Source organism: Sesamum indicum, linkage group LG6 (genome assembly GCF_000512975.1).
Source record: "Sesamum indicum cultivar Zhongzhi No. 13 linkage group LG6, S_indicum_v1.0, whole genome shotgun sequence".
Taxonomy (NCBI): domain Eukaryota; kingdom Viridiplantae; phylum Streptophyta; class Magnoliopsida; order Lamiales; family Pedaliaceae; genus Sesamum; species Sesamum indicum.
This window is the reverse complement of record NC_026150.1, coordinates 18,324,878-18,349,684: the sequence shown is the minus strand read 5'-3', so window position 1 is coordinate 18,349,684 and position 24,807 is coordinate 18,324,878. Positions and strand designations below refer to the sequence as shown.

At 35.1% G+C, this 24,807-nt stretch overlaps 3 protein-coding genes across 9 annotated transcripts; 1 reads left to right on the top strand and 2 right to left on the bottom strand.

Annotated features, from left to right (window-relative positions):
- On the bottom strand, window positions 3,037–5,523 carry LOC105164920 (UDP-glycosyltransferase 74G1-like). The gene is made up of 2 exons (XM_011083751.2): window positions 4,626–5,523; window positions 3,037–3,912 (listed from the first exon to the last, which is right to left on the bottom strand). The coding sequence occupies exons 1-2, from the start codon at window positions 5,277–5,279 to the stop codon at window positions 3,190–3,192; spliced, it is 1,377 nt and encodes a 458-aa protein (XP_011082053.1). The 5' UTR covers window positions 5,280–5,523; the 3' UTR covers window positions 3,037–3,189.
- Window positions 7,519–9,169, bottom strand: LOC105164919 (UDP-glycosyltransferase 74F2-like). The gene is made up of 2 exons (XM_011083750.2): window positions 8,487–9,169; window positions 7,519–8,346 (listed from the first exon to the last, which is right to left on the bottom strand). Exons 1-2 carry the CDS (start codon window positions 9,129–9,131, stop codon window positions 7,618–7,620), a joined length of 1,374 nt encoding a protein of 457 aa, XP_011082052.1. The 5' UTR covers window positions 9,132–9,169; the 3' UTR covers window positions 7,519–7,617.
- Window positions 12,305–23,992, top strand: LOC105164918 (golgin subfamily B member 1). 7 transcript variants are annotated; one of them, XM_011083746.2, is made up of 10 exons: window positions 12,305–12,459; window positions 12,609–12,722; window positions 13,694–14,236; window positions 14,391–20,324; window positions 20,650–21,433; window positions 21,527–22,212; window positions 22,829–22,964; window positions 23,073–23,154; window positions 23,238–23,346; window positions 23,537–23,992. In XM_011083746.2, exons 2-9 carry the CDS (start codon window positions 12,672–12,674, stop codon window positions 23,338–23,340), a joined length of 8,319 nt encoding a protein of 2,772 aa, XP_011082048.1. In that variant the 5' UTR covers window positions 12,305–12,459; window positions 12,609–12,671; the 3' UTR covers window positions 23,341–23,346; window positions 23,537–23,992. The 7 variants fall into 7 exon arrangements, with proteins under 7 accessions (XP_011082048.1, XP_011082047.1, XP_011082045.1 ...); XM_011083745.2 differs by having other exon boundaries at window positions 13,694–14,245; XM_011083743.2 differs by having other exon boundaries at window positions 13,694–14,249; window positions 14,380–20,324.

The window sequence follows — 24,807 nt, the reverse complement described above, 5'->3', positions numbered from 1 at the left end:
ACCATTATTAATTTTAGATATATTTGTAATTTTTCAAACATACTTTATACAATAGATTGTCACCATAAATATTTGTTTGACCATTATTAATTTTAGATATATTTGTAATTTTTCAAACAATGATGAATACCTATAATTATGATAAATTTTAATTGAGTTTTAAAATTAAAAGCTTTTGATTTTTAAGTTCAAAATATTATTTCTGAATGTTTTGAAAGAAATATTTTCAATTTTTTAAACTCTTACAAATATTAAGGATGTCCGGGGCACGTGAAGCTTGATTAGCTGTTAGCTACTTTGATTTTTTTGTACAAAAGTTTAGTATTTTATTTTTGATTATGAACTGAATATATAATACTAATTTTAATTAAATGGAGTAAATATTATTATTATTTTGCAAATGGAGTAAATGGAGTGAATATATAAATAGTAGAAATTATGGCACGCGTTCCTATATATTGTAAAGCATTGTCCTATTGGGACTTTGTACTATTTCTGTAACATAAAAACTATATAATAAAATGTAGCATTCTTAAATATAAATTAATTTCAAAACAAAACTTATAATTCTAAAAAATTGAAATCTTCCCGTGTTTGACAGTTTGTACATAGAAAGGTACTTCCGACATATAACCTTAGAATTATTGAAGTTGTATTCAATGTAAAATGACCACAAGTGCACAATAATTAAATGAAATGAGATGGAAGATATAATTTCTCTATTTATACTTAAAGTATTTTTTTTTTTCAATTTTAGTATTTCAGATTTCTAATTCATAAAAATTTAATACTCAAAATTTATAATTTTTATCTATTTGAGTATTTTTCTTTAAAACAAATTATCAACCCAATTTTGGACGGATAATTAGGTAGAGGTTGTCTATATAAGTTTGGTATTTCATTCACTATAAAAAATGAAGTTGAAATAGTGGAATTGAGGAAAATTTTGCAAAAAACGAGATGGGTGAGGAGAAATCAGTTTCCATCTTATTAAAATATGGTAGGAGTGTGAACTCGACTTGTTGGTCCCTTTCAACTCGAATTTGGATAAGATGGATTTATCCTCATCCCTCCCATTTTCCTCAACTACTCTTTCAACTCTATTTTGTGTGGTGAATGCAATGGCAGCCAAAGGTACCCTTATATAAATAAGCTCCCATCCAACTTTTCTTTCAAAATTGGGTTAATCGATTATTTTATTGATCAATTTAACGGAGAGTACTCGGACGGATGAAAATTATAAATTTTGAATAATAACTTTAATTAATAACTTGAAAATTTGGGGTACTAAAATTAAAAAAATGAATAAACCTTACACATGAAAAGTGAAATTATGGTGAGATGAAATTATTAAATATTAAATAAAGTCACGTACTATTACATCAAAAAGGAAAAAGGTCCTACTTTTGTATGTTTATTAAATAGTGTGTCTGCCCTTCAACGGAAATCAATTTAAAAATTAAAATAAAATTTAAGTGGGTGAGAGTTTTTCCTTTTCCATTTAAAGGAGAATAGTACAAGTAAATAAATTTAATAACAATTAATATACCACTTACTACTATAATTAATTTTTTAGATAATATCGCTCTCATATTATATATATGTATATATATTTAGTTTTAAAAAAAATTCATCAATTTTGTATTTAAGTTTAATCAAAATTTCGTAATTGGAAAGTATCTTTTAGTATATTTGTGAGTTAAAGAGTTCAATTTTTTATTGTATTTTATAAATTCAAAATTAAGTAGTATAATAATACATAAAAAAGATTATGAAATTTTTTTATTAATTTGATAATAAAATTAAGTTATTAACTATTTATTTTTTTAGATAAAAATGAGTAATTACATATCAATTTTTTGAATATATATTTTTTAAAATATAATACAATATATTTATTCTTTTTAAAAAAAATATATTTAACTTTTGTTTAAGCATATATATTTCTTTTAAAAGCATATCTGAGTTGTTGGTAATATTATATTTCTTGTGTATCTATTATATATTTTAATTTATACTCCATCTTTAATTTAAATTATTCACATATTAATAAATTATTTTAATAAAAAAATAATTTGATGATGTTTTAATGTGCAAAATACTAAAATAGATTGAGTATAATATAATTATTTCAGGTATGAAGGGGCATTTTTGTCCAACTAAGAGGATAAGTGTTACATTTGTTAATGAGATAATTTCACTTTTCGTACTCAAAGTATACCCATTTTTCAGTTTTAGTTCCCAAGATTTTAAAGTCATCAGACTTGATATCCAAAGTTTTTAATTTTCATCCGTCTGAGTGCCCCCGTTAGGTTTATAGTTAAAACAACTTTAAGTTCAAGTTTCTGTAATTTTATAATTAGGGAAAATAGTATTTTCCGTCTCATAATTTAGGGACTTTTTACTTTTGGTCATATTAGTTACGGAATTATCAATTTTGGTCTCATAACATTAAAAAAATAGCACTTTTGTTCTAATGACGCATTTCTGTTCGATAGTTAATAGAAAGGCCATGTGGATGTTAAGTGCATTAGATCAGAAGTGCTATTTTTTAAAACTTATGGGACCACAAGTGAGAATTCAGAAACTAATAAGATCAAAAGTGTAGAGGTCCTAACGATCATGTGCTAAATACGTGGCATTTGCTGTTAAAATATATAATAAAAATGTATAAAAATACTACTTTTTAAAAGTTATATAATTAAAAATAAAAATTCACTAACTAACGGAATCAAAGGCGGTAAGAACTTAGATTATAAAATAAAAAGTAATATGTTCTCGAATATTCACTTAACTTTCTTATGACAATAAAATGATAAGGGGTGTAAACCCTACATAATGTGTTTTAAAAGAGAACCTAAAATATTGCGCTTAAGACGGTAACAAAGACAAAGAATAAAACATGTAATTTTATATGTCGTGTGATTTATTTAATTGGATCAGACTTGTTTAGAATAAAAAAAAATATATATATATATATATATATATCTAGCGGTAGCTAGTTTTAATTGGGACAACAATTCAACGAGACATTCATAATGCAAAAATTTAGGTACCTAGAAAAACAAGTCCATTTTAAGGTACAATGTTGAGATCGTGCCAATTCATTGTGAAAAAGACCATTTTGCAATAGAACATCTCAATTACCACAAAATTAAGAAAGTAGGAATCGTATAATAATAATAGGAGTTAAAATTTCATCAACGCAGAAACAAATTCTTCGATGTTTCTATCAGAACTCCCCCCCTCATCAACTGCTTCCCTTGCCAATTTCTTCCATTTCATCGCGCTTCTTCTAATCTCCTCCCCCGTCTCTCCCTCCACGACATGCTTTAAGCAACGGACGATCTCTGCATTCCCAACGATCCCTTTATCATCCGGCTGAGCCCTGATTCCGACTCTCCAAACATCCGAAACAAGCTTGGCATTTGTGCTCTGATCGCTCCATTGTGGTAGCGCCACCATGGGGACTCCCAAACTTAACGTTTCCAATGTCGAGTTCCACCCACAGTGTGTGACGAAGCACCCTATTGCCTCGTGTGCCAAAACGTCTAGTTGATTGCACCACGTTATGATTAGTCCTTTTTCCGATGTCTCCTCTCTGTAGTTTTTTGGGAGTTTAGCTTCTTCTGATGCTCTCACCACCCACAAGAAGTTCATGTTGCTCATTTTCAAGGCAAGGGCCAGTTCTTCCATTTGCTCTTTTCCTGGTTGTGCAAAGCTTCCAAATGATGCGTAAATGACTGATCTGTTGGGCTGGTTTTTGAGCCATTTCATGCAAGGATCTGTTACCGGCTTGAAGGCGCTTATACCATATTCTCTATCATCTGGTAGCCTTTTGTCAATGTACATGGATGGTATGGTTGGTCCGATGGCCCTCACCGGCAAAAACTTAGCCATCCAGTCACATACCTTGTAATATGAAACAACACAGAAAACAAAGAATAATTACAAGCTTTTTCTTAAAATTTGATTTAATTATAAATAAATTATATTTTGCCATCCGAATATGACTATTTTGACACTTTGCTATCGAATATTTTTTGTGTGTGTCAACTTACCATCTTAACTTTAGAAAATTTACACTTTACCATACCTGACTATCTTTTTGTTGAATTTTCTACCGTAAAAACATCAGATGTTGTCCATATGTCGAAAATATCATATCACATAATTTTTAAATTTGACAGCATAAATCTTCTGTCACGCATTAGTGTTACACCAACAAGTTGTTAAAAAATACAATTAAATGAAATTTTACAAATTAAATATATAATACACACGTAGATATGATATCATAATTAGACATTAATAAAAGATGCTTTACCAAAAAATTTGAATACCTGAATTCCTTTATTGTCACAACACTTCTATAAAGAAATCACCTTAGGTAAGAATTTTAAAGAAAATTGAATTTTGCTCTAGATGGAATTAAGGGTAAATATTATTTTCTGTCCCTCAATCATATTCAATCCCTCACATTTTCACATCATTAGAATTAATTCGCCAAGTCTGGAAACTCCATAAAATTTGGTACTCGCGAATAAAAAGAAAAGCACCTCGACACATTTAAAAAAAAAAAAAAGAAAAAGGAAAAGGGCAAAAGATTATTTTCATGTAAATACCTCTTGTTCCAACTCGTGAAATGTATTGACAAATATCCAGTCCACAATCTCCACATTCCTAAACTGCTGTGTCATTAACTCGGATCTCACGGGGTCCGATTCATAATCACGGATAAAAGAAGGCGTATCCTCGGGTTTCAACGCCGGCAACCCGCCCGGAATCCGGACCTCAGCCTCCGAAAGCGGAAGCTTCAGCTCCCCCTTATGAGCATGGAAGTAAATACTGTTCACAGAATTTGACTGAGTGAAAAACATAGCCGCCGTCAACCCAAACTTCTTCGCCACGTCCAGCGCCCACGGGTAAAACGGGTCGTAAATTAAGCAATCAACGCCGGATCCAGAGCTCCGGAGCTTCTCCACGAGTTGCACCAGAGTTGCCGACCCGACTTCCCAACAACGCTTGTAAATCTCTTCTGGTCCGAACTTCTCGTCGAACCCGTCGTCGAAGCCATCGGAGAACGCTTCCACCGGGAACGAGATCGCCGGAAAATCTTGAGCGGTTTTGAGGAAGGACTTGGTGACGGCTAGCGTGATTCGAGTTCGTCCTTTGTGGTGCAGACGTTTGGAGAATTGGAGCATAGGGTTTACGTGGCCTTGGAGTGGAAACGATACAAGTAAGCAATGAGGTTTTCGGGCTTCATTTTCGTTCTCCATTTTTGAGTAATGATCAGATCAGATCAAATCAAAGTCAATTCTTGCAGTTCCTAACTACAGTCGATCTGCGGCCATTTCAATTTAATGCCGCTGGTAGGATGACAAGGGATGCACGTTCCTCAAAATTTAACACTCCACCGCCCATAAAATATTTGAGTTCGGGCATGCGGAAAATTACTGTTTAGATTTGTGCTTTAGTTGTTTTGTTTTGTATTTTAAAAATAGAGAGAGAAAAATAGTGATAAGTGAGTGTGTGTTAAAAATAAATGATATGTTTGGATTTGTGTTTTGGGAAAATTTAAAATATTTTAAAATAAGTGGTGTAGGTTTGATGTTGGGATTTGGGAGACAATATTACTGTTCATTGTCAAATCATATATTTTTATATATAAATATTTTATGTTTAATGTTGTACTTTTGGAAAACAAAAATTACTATTTATTATCAAATCATGTCTGTTTTATATTATGTATATATATAAATGTATATATATATTATATATAGATAGTTGAAAAACAGAAAAAATGCAGATAAGGTGTAAAAACACAAAAACAAACATTGAGTTTATTTTATCTTGTCTCGGAAAATGCAAAAACACAAAACCAAACAAACCCTACAATTTTAACCACACAGCACACGGGATTCAATATTTTTAATATTATATTTCATTAAATTTTTAAAATAGTCTTCAAAATGGAAAAATTCGTACGTTTTAGTCTTCTTTTTACTAGTTTTATGGGATTAAAAGTATTTAATTTTTCTAATTTTGGAATTATTGCGAAAATTTTGTAAAGTATATGATTACATCTCTCGAGTTTTCTCAATTTCAAAATCATTTTAAAGATCTCACAAAATAAAGGACGAAATGTATTGAACTCTCTATTATATGAGACGAATAATATAGTTTTACCTTTGGACTCGGACCTAACTTGTTCCAAAATCAAAACCTAACTGGTTGGATTGAATATGTAGACATGATTTAAAGATTTTAAATGTAAAAACATAATTTTTTTAAAAAAATTAATAGTTACATAACTTTATGGAGATGAGATAATAATATTAATGAAAGGTTATTCTTTTTTTGAATTTACATGTGCGTAGTTTAGTATTTAAAGTATATGTTATCATGTATACGTTAAAGATATCAATTATTTTATATTATTATTTTAATTTATAAAATTACTAATTTACGTATTTCATCAAAATATAAATAAAATATAAACATACTTTTTCATGTGTGTATTATAAATATATATGTGTCTGTGAATAAGTATGCGTAAAACGAATAAAAATTTAAAAAAAATCAGGTCAACTACAAAATTTTGATACTCGAAATTTGTATCGAGACAAAGTTATGATTTCAAAAACGATTGAAGGGGATGAATTTAGGTACGACTAAGACCCATTGTTATTCCTATTTGTTCCTAACATACGACATATTATATGGTAGTGTAGATATTAGGTTTTATTAATTTGATTATTCAATTTTATCAACTGAAATAAACATGAATTATTTTAATAATTTATTCCCCATATGGTTGATCTGTATTGTAGGAAAGTCGCTTGTGAGCATTTTCATACATTGAATTCGTCAATTAAATTTATATTTCCGTGTCTCACATTAATTTTAAAAAAATAAAATTCAGTATATTAATCTTATATATAATATTGGTTTTGAATTCAAATAAATGGTGTCTAATCTAATTACTCCATTGTGTTTGACATTATTGGAATTGCAGATTAGACACATTAATAATTAATTATATTCCTAAATTATTTTTTAATACAAAATAAAAGCTTGTATCTTAGAGGACAGGGACGTGTGATTTTTAACCAATAAACGTCTAATTGTCAATGGAGTATTCCGCGTCTCGGATACCTAATTCTACCTAATCATGTAAAGTTTAAAAGAAGACAAGCCATCCAAAATGATTGAGGGAAAAATTGTAATTTTAGTATTGTAATTTAATAGGGTGGTATATTTAATTTTGTTAGAATTAATTTTTGTAATTTAGTCATGTAATTTAAAATTTTGATAATTTTTTAGTTCATTTCTAGCCAATTTAGTCGGAAACTTATACATGATTCAATTAAATTATAATTTTAGTCCTATAAATCAATTCGTGCAGGACCAAAAATACCAATCTCCCTACGTTATAGGACTAAAATCATAATTTAATTAGGTCATGCGCAACTCACATGCATTCCTTTGGACAAATTAATTAAAAAACGACTAAAATTATTAAAATTTTAAAATTATATAATTAAATTGTAGACACAAATTTACAAATTTTTACCGATAGATAGCACAATTTTGTCATAAACGGACAACGTTTATTCACTTGGGAGCAATGGATTCTAGGGTAGAAAGAAACTCCTGGATGTTTCGATCAGAACTCCCACCCTCATCAACTGCCTTTCTAGCTAACTCTCTCCATTTTTTTGCATTCTTTCTTACCTCGTTTCCTTCCTCTCCCTCCATCACATGCTTTATACACCGCACTATCTCCTCTCTCCCGACAATATCTTTCACGTCCGGACGTGCCCTGATCCCCATTTTCCAAACATCCATCACTAACTTTGCGTTCGTGCTCTGGTCGCTCCACCACGGCACTGCCACCATCGGGACTCCTAGACTCAGTGCTTCCAATGTCGAGTTCCACCCACAGTGTGTGATGAAACAACCTATCGCATCATGGGCCAAAACCTCCAACTGTGGACACCATGACACAATTAATCCTTTCTCTTGTGTCTCTTGTACGAAACTTTTAGGAAGTTTGGATTCCTCCGATGATCTAACCACCCATAAGAAGTACTTATTGGTCATTTTTAGACCTAGAGCTAATTCCTCCATTTGCTCCCCTTCCAACTTTGCCATACTACCAAATGACACATAAATAACGGATTTGTTCGTCCGTTCTTCTAACCATTTCATGCAAGAATTGACCGGCTTAAAGATACTAAGATCGTAGTCTTTGTCCTCCGTCAGTCTTTTGTCTAAGTACATGGATGGCGTAGTTGGTCCAATCGTCTTCACTGGCAAAATTTTTGCCATCAAATCCGTCACCTGAAATTGAATGCTCAAAGTTGGAGTTAATAGCCGTTTGACAAAATAAAGTGCCCTAAATTTCAAGAATTTGGACATTTTAGTTCAAAAATAGTTAGTTACACTTATCATGTAATTAGTTTACTGATGAAAAATAGTACCTCTTCTTCCAACTCATAGAAGGAATTGACAAAAACAAAATCAGCTTCCTCAACATTCCGAAACTGATTCAGGACCAGCTCGAACGACCCGGGATGCGAATCTTGATCACGCACAAAAGAAGGCACGTCGGAGATTTCCAATAGTGGCAATCCAGCGACAGCAATTTCCTTATCCAAAAGAGGAACTTTCAACTGCCCTTTATACACGTTGTAGTAAATGCTATTCACGGAGGACGATTGAGTGAAAAATGCAGCTCCGACTAGTCCATGCTTCTTGGCCACAACAACAGCCCACGGGAGAAACGGATCGTAAATTACACAATCAACGGGGCGACCCGAGTCCCTGAGCTTGTCCAGCAGCTCGGACAGGGTTTCTGTCCCAACCTGTTCAAACCTAGCCAAGTAAGGGTCTAGGTCAACATCTGCTTTGCCTTCATCAAAACCATCCGAGATTGTCTCCACGGAGATCGAGCCCGAAAACTGTTGCGTGGTCTTGAACAAGTGCTTTGTTGCTGCTAAGGTGATTCTGATACCTTTGTGTGATAAACGCTTAGAGAATTGAAGCATAGGGTTTATGTGACCTTGGATGGGAAATGGCAGGACCAGACAGTGAGGTTTGTGTCTGTTTTCTTCTCTATTATCCATTTTTTGGGCATTGTTAGCAAAGACTTATATCATGATTTTATAGACAGATGTGTTAGAGTGGAGTAGGGAGATTTAATTACTTTGTTTTCAAGTCATGATTTTTAGTGTCACAATCGTACACCATCTTTTGATGATAGTTTAATTATTTTTATCTATTTCTTCATTCATAATTTTCTGTCTCTAATATGTCAACTAAGTTTGATGAGAAGTCCCACATAGCAAGTTACAATTTTCAATACTTTAATATATTAAATTACGAATAATGAATGCGTGCAACATTTGGATTCTTAATTAATCCCATGTGCAAAACTAGGTAAGAACATTAAAATTGGTCACAATATTAAATAGGTTTGGTAGGTTGTCTGAAAATAAACAACCATAAAAAGATTAAAGTTAAGGGGCATCATCATCTCGTACGAAACTGTCGATCTATTAATGGTCGCAGAGTCAACGTCTTGAAATTAATGGCACGATCACACCACTAGAAATAAAAAAAAGGGATAATTACACTTTGAATAGGAATAATTACAATTACATCTTTTGATATTTGCTTTCGTCTAATAAATATATTCTAATAAAATAATCACCTTAAAATTTATATTTTTTCCTAATTGACTTATTACTGACAATATTGCAGGTAAAAAAAATCTTTTTATGACTAAATAATCATCATACTTCTTCACGCGTTATTGTATGTGTTGAGGTATATCATCACTATATAACGGTAGTTTAGTTCGAAAAAGATTATTTGACATGCAGTAAGTCAGTAATAAGTCAATTAAGGGTAAATATCAATTTTCATTCAATTTTTTTTTTGTTACTATCAGTAAATTCGATGAATTTTAATTAATGGAGTTAGGAACTATCTGTTAGATGAAAGTAAACCTCAAGATACTATATGTAATTTTCTGAACCACATAGAATTTACGTATAATTACACCAAATCTCAAAGTATGGGAGCGTAACTATCCCTAAATAGTATTATCATTGCATAAATTTTTAAGGGATAATTACACTCCCCTTCCATGAGGTTTAGTATAATTACACGTAAACTCTCTGTGGTTTAAAAAATTATATTTAACACTTTTGAGATTTGTTTCCGTCTAACAAATATAAAAACGCCTTTATTCAAAGTTGGGATTTTGTTATTAATTTTTTGAAAAACAAAATTAATAAAAGTTTGTGGAGTTGGTTAATACCATAAAGGCCCATTCCAGAGTCCAACCCATTGAACTGAAAATCTAAACCAAAAGGCCCAGTTGAATACCAGATCAGCTTTTTATATGAAAGCCCAGTAGGCCGTCACCTTTTAGCAACGATATGGCCATCAGCTGTTGGATTGAATAGTAATGGACTGACATCTGTATTTATCCGTAAAACCCCTTCATAGACATCAGTCCACCTGCTTCCTACTTCAGTCAGCTCACACCAATCCAAAACAATAGCCTTTTATGCTCTCTCAATCTAAGGGCTTCAAATCTAACATATGGATCTCTACGAATTAGAACATTTGTCCTTTATAAATAAGAATAGTCCTTAAGAAAGTACGCACTTATTATTACGAGATCTTTTTCTGCGATTCCAATTACTTTATAATATAAAATTTCATATGGGTGCTACTCCAATAAACAAAACGATATAGGTGTCGTAAACTCACTCAATTCGAGGAATACAAGGAGGTTAAGCCATTTAAAAATAAATAAATAAATTCTAATCGGGATTGATTTTAGTCAGGTTTAAATCAATTATATGTTAAGTATAATACACTTGTCGTGTGAGTGACTAAGAAAAATGATCAATCATCTAACAAGTGTACATACATTTTATTAGGGGTGACAAAAAAAAATTAAAATCGCCCGAACCAAATCAAATCGAACATTTTTTTCGTGATTTATTTTTCAAACTGCAATTCTAAATTTTAGAGTAAAATTGCACCGCACTTGGTTTGATTTTAATTTAGAACTTAAAAAAAATCATCAAAAACCACACTTCACCCCTATATATATATATAAGTAATTTTTAAATTATATATAATAATTTGATAAAAATAATAAATATTTTAGAAGAATTTCATATTCGAATATATAATCCCAAAAATGATATATTATCATAAATCCACATGCAAAGCCCATTTTTGAAAAATTTATATTTGGACTTTATACAAAAAAAAAAATATATTTAGTTTTTAAGCCTATTCAAATTTTAAGGACATTTGATGATCACTCCAATTTTTCATTCATTTTATCCCCCCTATTTTTTCTTTTCTTTCCCCTTTCCCCTTCTCTCTTATCGTCTTTTTTTGTTATGTTTTTATGCTTTTTGTCTCTATTCTCTCTAAAATCGACCCTTGGACTTTGTTGGATTAATATACATAATCTTACATTTTAATTTACTTAAAATTATGGAGAGTATCGCTGGTTTATACTTTATGGTGCATAATGTTGGGTTTTCTTGCTTGCTACACTTGTTTTATTTCTTGATTTTTGTTAGTCTTAATGTCTTATTTTTACTATAAGTGTTAAAATCGCTCGAAACCGCATCATTGATATTGGTTTTAAAAGTGGTAATTTAGAAAAATATTTTATAAAACCGCTAGTAACAATTCGATTTGAAAATAGTTTTTAAGAAACCAAAATCGCATCTTAAGCACCCTTGCTTGTTATGTGAGATTTGGTTCAACCAAACTTGATTAATAAATTTTTTTCCTTAATGAACAAGGCACTAGATGGAGATTTTTCATAAGTTTGAGAGATTATCATCGACTTCGATCCAAGTCATATTTACATTGTAATTGTTGAAAGAGTTAACTGTAATGGTTATATCGGATGCTTTTCGTAGTTCATCATTATTTACTATTCACATATAAACGGTATTATCTAATAATTCAAAATGCTATTTTTATTTTACTATAAATTTGAATTTTGATCCACCGAATATGGTAAAAAATAGTTACCAAAGAAAAGGTAAAAAATCCTACTTTTTTTTAAAATCTAAAAGTAATTGATAAATATTTTTATATTGTTTTTTGGTTATATACGGAATTAAGATAAGTAAATGAGAAAGCATAATTTAAATAAAAGGGTATAAATCAATGAGTCATTTTCATCAACCAAAAAATTAATAATATTATTTCCCAAAAATAAAAATGAAAAATGAGTTCTAAAAACATAGCTATACCAAACATAACTGCTGCAGCTGGGGCAAGCACCCGACGGTAACAGAAAAGGCAAAAACAAAGAACACACAAACGTTGCTTCAGATCTAAGACGACTGCTTTCTCAATTCTACTCCACCCCAACCCCACCTCACCCAACCACTGTTCAATCGGGTATGTGTTCCGTCCTCTTGATTCTATGTTTTGATTTTGCATTGACCTCCATTGCAACCCGATTTTTGTTCTTCTCTGCAGTTTGTTATCGTCTTTGCGTTGTATTCATGGTTGATTGATTTTGTTTTCTCAATATTGGGGGTTTTTAGAGTGGCGATCTATTTAACCTAATGGTTATAGAGAACTATTGAGAGCGGATTGGATTTGATTGGATGGACAAAAGTAAGAACCGCACCGATCTGCTCGCCGCTGGCCGGAAAAAGGTAGCCGGGTTTTATTCCCCCCCCGGGAAAAGCTTTTATTTTTTGTTTCACTATATAGGCAGATGTAGTATTTTCTTTATAAGTTGTGTCGGTGCATGGATGAAGCTAAATATTGGTTACATGTTGAACTTCAATCTCTTATGCGTTTGTTGCTATGGGATTCTTATACTTACCGACTATGTAGTTCAATTTACTCCTCAGTCTACTTTTTTCTTAACTCTTTTGGTAAAAAAAGAAATATATTGTGCGGTAGGGAGTTTTCCTGCTATATGTGATTCCTTATACATGATTTTGTTGTCAATTTCTCCAGAAGATGGTCTAGAACTGTACAGTAAACATACTTAGAAATTTTTGTATACAATGGGTGTACAGATACATTTTCTTCTTTGTATATGTATGTAAATAAACAGAATGCGGGCAATAATCAGTATATATGTTATGAGAACGATTTAGATGGGCAAGTATAGATAAACGTTAGTTGTATAACTTTCTGGTAAAATGTTTGCATTTCATGGTACTAAGGCCTTGAACGTTTGATTATGGCCTTTAATTCTGAAACCAACTATATTGAAGTTTTGATAATTTATGTTTATGCATCCACTGATTGACATTTCCCTGAATATTCTGCTTGTAGTGGTGGTAATTTGTTGTTCCATGCCAAACCTTTTTAAAGTTCATTTTTGTTATTTATAAGCAAACATGAGTCAAGGCTAAATTCACACGATAATAGAGCACTTCTTAAATTTATTAACAAAGACTTAATGACTTTGAGTGTCCAGAATCTCATTTGGATATATTTCCTGTAGACCAACGATTTTGATGGTTCCTAATCCAATAATGGATGTCTTAAGGAATTTAACACCTCTTCTAACTATGGTGTATTTATTAAAACTAGAAATTAGTTGAGATATTAGTATTCTCGGAGTTGTCTTTCATATATTTTAAGGCTGACATGTTCAATCTTCTGTCAGCTTCAACAGTTCAGGCAGAAGAAGGATGGCAAAGGGAGTAATAGTAGATCGTCAGGTAAAGCTGGTAAAGCTGGGCGTGATACAACAGTTGGCGCTGCTGCTGAAGCTGAAGCAGAATCAGCAGTTACACAACAACATGCTGCTGATGAAGAAAGATCCACACATGATCCCAATGATACTATCACTTTATCAGAGTCCACCTGTAGAGTGGATCCCGTGGCAAGTGAGGCTACTTCTGCCAGTGGTGCACTTTCAGCAAAGTCTGGTGTTCTTGAAGTAGCATTGGTTGCAGGGGCTGTTGAATTTCCATTAGAGGGTTCTGGAGTGGGTGAGACCAGGTCGAATCAAAGTGCCAGTAATGGCCCTGATGTTCATACTGGGGTCCCGGAGCAAGGTGTATTATCTTCTTTGGTTCGTGAGGATGTGAAATATGATGAGCCTGGTTCCTCAGATTCAATGGCTCTTAGAGAGTCTGCAGATTCCAGTGCATCTGTGCCCATTTATTATTCATATGAACTGGAGAGGCAGCATGGGGAAGAGCAGGTAACAGATGTAGGTTTGTGCCTTCACTCTTGACTCTGACTCAACTCTGATTTGCTCTCTCTCTCTCTCTCTCATTCCTTTCCCTCCCCACCCCCTCCCTTTTGGCTCCTGGAGTTTAAAGTTGTATAATTTTTTTTGGGTAGGGGCAATGCAGGAAGTTGGCAGTTCCAGTGGAGATCAAATTGATAAGGGCATGGTGACACAGCTTGAGATAGATGGTAGTCTTTCTTCAAATGATATCAGTGAGACTTCTGGAGACCATATGAGAACTGATTCAGGGAATACTCCAGCAAAGAAGGAAACCCTCATTGCCACACAACCCAGCAAGACTGACAATGCTTCAGTAACTGAGATTGCTGTCAATGATGCAGAAGAAGCTCAGAAGATGCATGGCCATGCTGTTGTCACTGTTCCTATAACGGACCCTGGCTTGGTGTCAACTGTAAATTCTACGGTGACTTGTCAGCAAAGAGAAGGGATATCATCTGGTTCATCGAATGAAGAGAAGACAGAAATGCTTGATGTATCAGGTGGTCATGATGGTTTACATACTGAAAGCATTCAAGAGGCAAGCTCTGGTGGTGCCAAAAAATTTTCTGAGTTCCAAGATAATGACACTGCAATATCTTTGAGCTGTAAACAAGTAGATTTATCGTCTGTATTAGATGGAGGTTTGATCAAACTTTCCCAGCTTGCAGACATCTTACAAATACTTGATGAAGATGAGTTCAGGTTCTTGTTCATGTCAAGAGAATCATTACTAGAGAGGTTTAGAGATATAGACAAGAGGACAGTCTATGCATCTGTTGCCAATGATTCTTTTGAGAGGCTGAAAGAACAATTATATGTTACAAGTTTTTCAAAGGATGTATTTCATTTACAGCTTTCCGAAGAACAAAAGTTGATTGATGAAATCTCTGCGGTCAACAATTTACTGATTGAAGTTCAAGGGAAGAATGAGATATTTGCTGAAGAAATTGTACAATCTAGGTATGAACTTCAGAAGGTTGTTGCAGAGAAGGAAGAGCTCCAAAAGCAGCTTCACTTTTCAAAAGCTGAGGTAGAGGGTTTTGCTGCTGAAGTTAATGAGTTGCAGAGTAAACTGGAAATGGCACAAGGGGAAATCTCAAGGCTATCTTTGGAGCTAGCTGACTGCAGGCATTTGGTGGAAGTGTTGCAGACAGAAAATGAAAACTTGAATGGGAGTTTTAAAACAATGACTGAAGAGAAAAATAAACTTACAGAGGAGAAGGGAATTATTTTGCTTGAGAATGAGAAAATGACAGAAGAGTTAGCTGATTGCAAAGCTTCTGTAGAGTCACTGCAAAATTTGCTAAGGGATGATAGGAGACGATTCGAGGAGGAAAATGATTCAATGGTTCGCGAGAATAGTAAATTGCTTGCCAACTTGACAGAGTTTAAGAATACAGTAGAAGCTCTTGAAGCAGAAAACAAAAATTTTAATCTGAATCTAACGTCTCTATCAGAAGAGAGAATGAAGCTTGAAGAGGAAAAAGTGTTAGCGGCCGATCAGATTGAAAAAATGTCGAAAGAGTTGATAGACCACAAAGATTTGATTGTAACTCTTCAAAATGACATCTCCAACTTGAATGTGTCTCTCATGTCTATGACAGAGGAGAGGAACAAGCTTGAAGAAGAGTATAAAAGTATTTTTAGCGAGTATGAAAAGAAATCTCATGAGTTGGAGGACATCAAAATTTCAGAAGCTGGTGTGCAAGCAGAATGCAGTAAGGCTGTGGATGACCTGAAAGAAGCAACATGTCGCATTAATCACCTCACTGAAGAAAATAAAATCCTCAAGGCTGATGTAGAGTTCGACAAGTCTAAAATGAAAGAACCTGATCAGAAGAAACTATCGTCTCAGTTTGAGGAAGTGGCTAATCGAGGTGTTGAAACTAACATTTCTTTATTGCAGAAGCCAAAATCTGATAGAACATCTCTGGAACAGCTGAAAGTGGATGAATGTAATGATTCCTTTGGATTTATAGCACTAAAAGGGAACCTGGAGGATGCAGAAATCGTAATGCAGAAACTTGAGAAGGAAATTGAGAACATGCACTTCCAGTCAACTTCCTTGAGTAGAGTTGACAAAGTTGCTGCACCTGCAGTGTCAAGATTGATTCACACTTTTGAGTCAAAGGACCATGCTGATTCGCAAGATCCAGGAAACCCTCCATCTGAATACCAAACAACTGAAGATTCATACACGAGAACCAAAATGGCGACAGAAAATCTGAGAGCGTTGCTGAGAAAATTGCTTAATGATGCTTCAAATGCCAGTGAGTTCTTTAGGGTAATGCAGAGTAAACTAATTACGGATGCCGCTGGAAGGGACAGGAACGAGTATAATTCTCTGAGAGAGCATAGTGATCAGGTGGAAGAAGCAAATATAGAGCTTATGGTTCTCTATGAAGCTATGAAAGACAATATCCGTCATGCTGCTGCAAAAGAGGGTGAACTTCTCAGTTTATGTGATTTCCTGCAGAAGCAAGAACTGGTTCTGAAGTCGGAGAATGCTCAACTTAGAGGGAAGCTGGATGACTTTCAATCCAAAATTAGTGAGCTGCAAAGCCAATTGGACGGAATTAGTAGAGATTCAGGTGAGATGGTTGCTTCTATTTCCAATCAAGTGCAAACTCTCCTAGCAGAAGTGGCTGACAGGGAATCAATTCTTGAAGAAGAATGGAATTCTGTTTTCGCTCAGGTTCTTCGAAAAGTTGGTGTGCTGGATTCTACTGTCAAGACCTTTTACACCAGCTCATGGGTCGGCCGAGATAGCAACCTTGATGTTGTTGGCTGTGTTGCTGCTTCTGTTGATCAAGCCAGTGAAGTTATCGAAGGTCTGCGTGGACAACTTGAAGCTGCGCAAGGGAATTGTCAGAAAATATCGGATAAGCATGATATGGCCTTAAATACATTGCAGAGACTCTATGTTGAACTCAGTGAACTTGTGAGAACATCTGGGTACTGCCAAGATGATATGAAGCATGTTTTGGTGGATGATAGACTGCTTGATCTTTTACATCCTAATGTTTTTGATTCCCTCTTGGACCAACTAAAAGGGCTTCTTGGTGATAGATTGCGGCTTGAGACTGAAAATAAACAACTCAATGCAGAGTTAATAACCAGAGCAAGAGAGATGGATGAACTGGACGAGAAATGTCTTAAGTCAGATGCTTTCATGAAGTTGGTTGAAAAGATTGAGCAATCAGTGAGGCTGGAGGGGATAGAGATGGATGCAGACGAACCTGTTTCACGGCTGGAGTCTCTAATCAATCAACTCGTTCAGAAATATGAAGAAGCTAACCTGAGCCTTAGTTTATCGGCATCTCTGGAAATGCAATTAAATGACTTGCATGGACAAGTGGAACACTTAAACTCTGTTCTTGTGGAATATGAAAATGAAAATCTTGTTCTCAGGCAAAGCTTGAAGACTGCAGAGGAGGATCTTATTGCTAAAGTACAAGAGAAAGTTGCTGAACTTGAACAGTCTGAGCAGCGGGTGTCGTCCCTTAGAGAGAAGCTAAGTATAGCCGTTACGAAGGGGAAAGGTTTAATTTCTCAGCGCGACGGTCTCAAGCAATCCTTAGCTGAGACATCCAAGGAACTGGAGAAATGCTCACAGGAGTTACTGTCTAAAGATGCCAGGCTTCGTGAACTTGAGACAAAATTAAAAGTCTACTCTGAGGCAGGTGAGCGCATGGAAGCTCTAGATTCTGAGCTTTCATACATTCGCAGCTCCGCCACTGCACTAAGAGAGTCATTTCTTCTTAAAGATTCTGTTCTTCAGAGAATAGAAGAAATATTAGAAGATCTAGAGCTGCCAGAGCACTTCCATTCCCAAGATATAATTGAAAAGATAGATTGGTTAGCAAAATCAGTTGGAGGTAACTCTTTACCTCTTGGTGACTGGGATCGGAGAGGTGCAGTAGGAGGAGGTTCATATACGGATGCTGGATTCATTGGTGCGGAAGGCTTGAAAGAAGATATACAGGCAAACCCTGATTCTGGTGATGACTTAAGAAGAAGATATGAGGAATTGCAAAACAAATTTTATGGGTTAGCGGAGCATAATGAGATGCTTGAACAATCATTAAGGGATAGGAATAACCTTGTGCTGCGGTGGGAAGAAATTCTGGACAGAGTATTAATACCTTCGCAGCTGCGATCCATGGAGCCTGAAGATAAGATTCAATGGTTACAGAGTACGTTATCAGAGGCTCAAAACCATTGTAATTCCCTCCAACAGAAGATTAATAACTTGGAGAACTTTTGTGCATCCCTCAATGCTGATGTGGAAGACTCACAAAGAAGAACATCTGAGCTGGAGGCGGCCTTACACCAGGCTGCCATAGAGAAAGAAACCCTATCAAAGGACTTGGAGATACTGAGTCAGGATAATGAGGAATACTCAAAGAAGGTGGTTGATTTCAAAATTCAAAATGAGAATCTTCAACATGAAGCAAGTATTTTGCGACAAAAGAAGCTTCAGTTGGAAGAAGAGAAAGAAAACCTATCAAAGGACTTGGAGATACTAAGTCAGGAAAATGAGAAAAACTCAAAGAAGGCAGCTGATTTCAAAGTCCAAAATGAGAATCTTCAATATGAAGCAAGTATTTTGCATGAAAAGAAGCTTCAGTTGGAAGAAGAGAAAGAAACCCTATCAAAGGACTTGGAGATACTGAGTCAAGATAATGAGGAAAACTCAAAGAAGGCAGCTGATTTCAAAATTCAAAATGAGAATCTTCAATATGAAGTAAGTATTTTGCATGAAAAGAAGATTCAGCTGGAAGAAGATATCTGTCGTACTGAGGATGCAATTAGAAGATTGCAGCAATTGGTTGAAGATGCTCTTCAGGATTCTTCAACAGAAAATGTGGTAATTAGTCAGGAAGGTTTCAAATATTTTGAAGAAATGTTGAAGAAGCTCATTGAGAATTATAAAGGACTTTCCTCTGAGAAGGCCGTTTACATTGATCCCACTGATGTGCATGTCTCTGAGAAAGGAGAGCTTTCCCAAATTGTAAGGGATTCTGAGCATGTAGCGAGCCTGAGCAAAAAGCTGGAAGACTCTATGGGTGAATTGATGTTGTTGAAGGAGGAGAAAGATCAATGCATGCTGAACAATCAGTCCTTACTCCGTGATGTCGAAGAATTGGAAATTAAGAAGAAGGAATTGCAAGATCTACTTAATCATGAGGAACAGAAATCAGCTTCTTTGAGAGAGAAGTTAAATTTGGCAGTCACGAAAGGGAGGTCCTTAGTGCAACAGCGTGATGGCATGAAGCAAGTGATTCAAGAACTAAATGCTGAGGTTGAACGCCTGAAATCAGATGCCAAGGTCAACGAAAAAGCTATTTCCGAATATGAAGAACAGATCAAAAACTTGTTCACTGCCCAAGAAAGAGTACAAGTTATGGAATCTGAAAATACTTTCCTCAGGGATCGCCTGGCCGAAACTGAACGCTGTTTGCAGGAAAAGGACGGTAGCTGGAGCAGTATTCTGCATGCTTTGGATGATATTGATATCGGGCTTGCATCTAATTCTGGAAATCCAATTGAGAAGCTAATGGAAATAGGGAAATACTTGCATGATCTACGCAGCGGAATGGATTCCCTCGCACAAGAATCAAGAAAATCAAAAAGAGCAGCTGAGCTACTGCTTGCAGAGTTGAATGAAGTTCAAGAAAGGAATGATGGCCTTCAAGAGGAGCTAGCAAAAGCAGTTCAGCAGCTTTCAGAACTTTCCAGGGAAAAAGAATTAGCTGAAAATGACAAATTTGAAGCACTTGCACATGTTGAAAAGCTATCTTACATACACTCGGAGGAAAAGAACAGACAGTTGTCTGAAATAATGGTGTTAAAATCCGGAGTGGACAACATGAGAGAGGACCTATCAGCCATCGAAAGAGAACTGGCTGATGTTCTCTCCAAAGACTTGGAAGTTCTGCACAATGTGAAGACTATGATTAAATCATTTTTGGAATCAGGTGGCAGTCCTGATTTGAGTGCTCTATTTCCTAGTAGCTTCCCTGGTGGGTTTATGTCAAGAGCATCAGAGAACAAGGTAAAGTGGTTATTACTGTAAGAAACTGGAATAACTGCTGGTCAGTTGTATTTTGAACATGCTCACAGTTTATGGCATACCCTTCTGCAAAGTGAAAGACGAATATATTTGTTGGTCAATTCTATCTTTATGCAGGGACTTGAGAATTTAAAGACTTGTTAACATGGTGTGAGAAGAAAGTCATTTTTTTTTTATTCAGTACTATCCTTCATGTTTTTGTGGTGTAATTTATGTATTTTATTGATGACACTATAAATTACTGTTGTTGAGGAAATTCTTTCTCAGTGAATAAGATGCCTGAGTAGAATGTTGCTCTTCATTGCAGGTTTTTATGACCGAAATTGGTTCCCTCAGGGAGCAACTTCACAACCATTCACATTTGTTACAAGAAGAAGCTTCCTGGTTATCTGAAGTAGTGATGAATGTTCATAGAGAATATACTTCTCACAAAGAGTCCTGTGAATCTATGAAGAAGGATGTGAAGAAATTAGAATTGATTGAGAAGGAGAAAGAGTCAGAAATACATATTTTGCGAGGAAACATTTCTTTGCTTCATGAATCCTGTGCCAGTGCAATTTCAGAGATCGAAAATTGGAAGGAGCACGTGGTTGGAAATGCTTTGGCATCTAGCTCTCCAGAAGGGAACTTGAAGTCTCAAGTACGAATTGAAGGAGGGAATAGTTTCACTGATAACATTCACATTTTTAATGAGGAACTTGTCAGGGGCACGGGTGACAAACTATTATTGGTTGTTAGAGATCTCATCAGCATGCAAAGTGAACTTTTGGAAGTTGGCCAGAGGGAGATGAAGAGTACCATACTGAATTTGCAGAAGGAGCTCCAGGAGAAGGACATCCAAAGAGACAGAATTTGCATGGAGCTTGTTAATCAGATAAAGGAAGCTGAAACTAATGCGAAGAATTATTTAAATGACCTTCAGAAAGCAAGGGCACAACTGCATGATTCCCAGAGGGATTTGGATGTAATGAAAGAGGAGGGCAAGGTATTGGAACAGAGAATGAAAGAACTACAAGATCAGGAAATTAACTCCAAAGAATTGCAGCAGAAAGTTGACTCACTGACAGATGCACTAGCTGCAAAAGTACAAGGTCAGTTTTATATCATATTTTGGCTTCATCGTAGACCTAATGTCTGCCCTGTAGAAGGCATCATTTCAAGTCTAATTCATTATTTGCTTGTAGAAACGGAGGCACTTATGCAAGCCCTTGATGCAGAGGAGGCTGAAATGGAAGATCTTGCCAACAAAGTTGGAGTTCTGGAAAATGAGTTGCAACAGAAGAATAAAGACTTGGAGAGCCTCGAAGCTTCTCGCGCCAAGGCTTTGAAGAAGCTTTCTGTTACTGTGAGCAAATTTGATGAACTTCATTATCTCTCCGAAAGTCTCCTATCTGAGGTTGAGAAGCTTCAGTCCCAACTACAAGAGCGAGATGGAGAAATCTCTTTCCTTAGGCAAGAGGTTACTAGGTGCACAAATGATGCACTAGCTGTTACCGAGAAGAGCAAGAAGAGGAGTTCAGATGAAATTCATGACTTGTTCTCTTGGTTAGATACCTTGATCTCCCGGGTACAGGTGCATGATATAGCTTCAGATGATCCAAAAAGTCACCCGGTTAATGAATATAAAGAGGTCTTGCAGAAGAAGATTTTGGATTTAATTTCTGAGTTAGAGAATCTTCGTGGGGTGGCCAAGAACAGTGATATGCTGTTGCAAGAAGAGAGAAGTAAAGTGGAAGAAATGGCACAAAAAGAACAATATCTGAAGAATTCTTTGCGTGAAAAGGAATCTCAACTAGTCATGCTTCAAGGTGCTGGAGATTCTACAGAAGCTATAAAGTCGACTTCAGAGATTATGGAAGTTGAGCCAATGGTATGTTGCTAAATTATTTTAGTGTTTTGGGTTTATCAAACTGCCCCGGAGTTGGTTTTATTGACTAGCATAGTGTGACTAAGCTGGTTTCAATGTAGATATCCTTCTAAGAATTGTTGGTTTATTAATGAGTTTGGCAATTTGTAGGTGTAATTTGATTTGTTATAGAGTGACCTATTGCAAGTTTTTACTTGCTTGTTGAGTGAACTAACCATCCTTGTATGGTGCTATTTATTGCTTCCCCAATCAAACTAGGTATTGAATCTTCATAAAGATTCCTGCGGGCTAACATTTTCTACAAAAACATCCTATGAGGAAGTATGTTGTTTCTTTTATTCTGCATTGTTGTATTACCTTAGGATGATATCTAGTATGTGACACTGATTTGCGTTGATTCCACAGACAGAAATGTGTTTTCTAGAAATAAAGATTATGATGATTAGAAAGATAAGATAGCTATTTAATGAAGTCATCCTGTAGCTGGTTGCATGCTGTAGGTGGGAATGACAATTCCATTCAACTACAATTACTGACCCTTCTGGTTATGTTTTGCAAATACTTCAAGTTCTTTTCATTTCTCACCCTTGTTCCTTGATTTCTCCTTTGTATTATGTAGACAAACAAATGGGCAGTTCCTGGGACCATTGCACCACAGGTTCGTAGTTTGCGGAAAACAAATAACGACCAAGTTGCAATTGCAATAGATATGGATGACAGTAATGACAGAATGGAGGATGACGATGATGATAAAGGTAATTTGCTTTTGTCCATTCTAGAAGTAAAGCATATAATTTTCTGCAAGTCCGGTTTGAAGTAATTACCTTGTTCAACACTTTATTTCTGTTGCTTCTTCATTTCAGCTCATGGTTTCAAGTCACTCACTACATCCAAAATTGTCCCACGATTTACAAGACCCGTGTCGGACATGGTTGATGGACTGTGGTATGCATCAATATCGACTTATTCTTTGTATGTATGTTTAAATTTATAATCTGCCCATTTATTCTTTTTATGAATTCTGTCAGGGTGTCCTGTGATCGGGCGCTAATGCGACAACCTGCTTTGCGGCTTGGAGTCATCATATACTGGGCTGTGTTGCATGCTCTGCTCGCAACTTTTGTAGTCTGAGAGCTGGTTAGTTCTATCCCCTTGGTCCCTTCTCCTGCACCTTCCTCCCAAGCATGTCTTTGAGTTAAATATGTTCTTGTTCTATCTAGTTTAATGCTTTATCTGGAGTTTGCTGACAATAATTCTCTATCAGAATGGCTTGAAACGATAAGAGAATCACAAGTGTGCTGATTTTTAGCCTTTTCCTATTCTGTAGGTCTTTGATCCTGTGATGTTGCTCACAGCTTTAGCTGTACCTGAGACGACATTTACAAACATCAAGACGTATAATCATCATATAGGTGGGTTCATTCATTTGATTATTCGTGAACCAGGAAACTGTGATTTCCTCGCTTTTATGACAAATCGCAGGTGACTTGGTGTTTTCTAATAAGAGAAGTATTATATAGGTTATAGAATAGTGAAGCTGTAGGTGGTTGTAGGCTACAGAAGGTGTATCTTCAATTGTTGGGTTGCTTGTTGCAAGATAAGCAATGAGGCAGTACACTTTAGCCTTTTTCTCCTTTAGTGTTGAGTTTTAGGTATATTTTATGTTCCAACAATATCCCCATCCATCTAGCACAGGAATTTTAGAATGCTGTGGTATGTTGTATGCATCACCATCAGAGATGGGATTTCTCCCCTCAATTTATACGTATACCTGATTCTTGTCTTTCTACGCATGCCAGCACTACTTCTACAACTGATTTTGTACCTCACCTCAGGCTAGTTTGGCCTGACTCATACATAATTGATTCTGAATAAATTGATTTAGAAAAAGTGTTTGTTATGGCTGGATCTGCAATTTTATAATTTGATTATGTGAATGAATATTTAAGTTGAATTTCCAAAGTAATTTTATTAAAGTTAATGAAAGATTAAGCCCAATTTGTAATTAATGAAAAATAATTGTAATGAAATTAGAAGTTACAAATTATGGTTGGATGGGTTTAACTGGATTTTTTTGGGTGGGGGGGGGGGGGGGGCGGAGGCTGACTAAATAGCATAAGAATTTGTGCTTGTACTTGAAAAATACAGGAGAAGTAACACGTGCTGTCGTGTACAAGATTTGTAAACCAAATCGAACAAGAATTCCACAAATAGAGAGAATAAAAGATGAAGTGACGTGGTGATAGAAAAATTTAATTTAAATTAATTATAAAATAAATATAATACATGTATTATATATTTAATTTTTTAAAATTATAAATAAATATATTATATTTATTATATAATTAATCCACGTTGAATCTCTTAGGATGTGACAGAAAGAGACATTGAAATACATTCAAACATTTAGACATAAAATACACACATAGATAAAGACCGCACAATACTCCCTAAATTTTCAAGGGATTAGGATTGACGTGACAGGTTTCCCAGTGGGGGACTTCTTCACTTGATCATCAAAATCCTTTACATTTCCTTTGCAGTTCCCTTCAAATCTTCCTATCCTAAAGTGTCTCAGCTCCACGCCGGCCGCTCTTC

Excerpts from the sequence above, each read along its gene's own strand:
- LOC105164918 (XM_011083743.2), top strand. The coding sequence starts at position 12,672 with ATGGACAAAAGTAAGAACCGCACCGATCTGCTCGCCGCTGGCCGGAAA. Across the intron at positions 20,325-20,649 it reads CAAGAGCATCAGAGAACAAG|GTTTTTATGACCGAAATTGG; the intron begins GTAAAGTGGTTA and ends TCTTCATTGCAG. Across the intron at positions 21,434-21,526 it reads ACTAGCTGCAAAAGTACAAG|AAACGGAGGCACTTATGCAA; the intron begins GTCAGTTTTATA and ends ATTTGCTTGTAG.
- LOC105164919 (XM_011083750.2), bottom strand. The coding sequence starts at position 9,131 with ATGGATAATAGAGAAGAAAACAGACACAAACCTCACTGTCTGGTCCTG. Across the intron at positions 8,347-8,486 it reads TCTATGAGTTGGAAGAAGAG|GTGACGGATTTGATGGCAAA; the intron begins GTACTATTTTTC and ends ATTCAATTTCAG.
- LOC105164920 (XM_011083751.2), bottom strand. The coding sequence starts at position 5,279 with ATGGAGAACGAAAATGAAGCCCGAAAACCTCATTGCTTACTTGTATCG. Across the intron at positions 3,913-4,625 it reads TTCACGAGTTGGAACAAGAG|GTATGTGACTGGATGGCTAA; the intron begins GTATTTACATGA and ends TCATATTACAAG.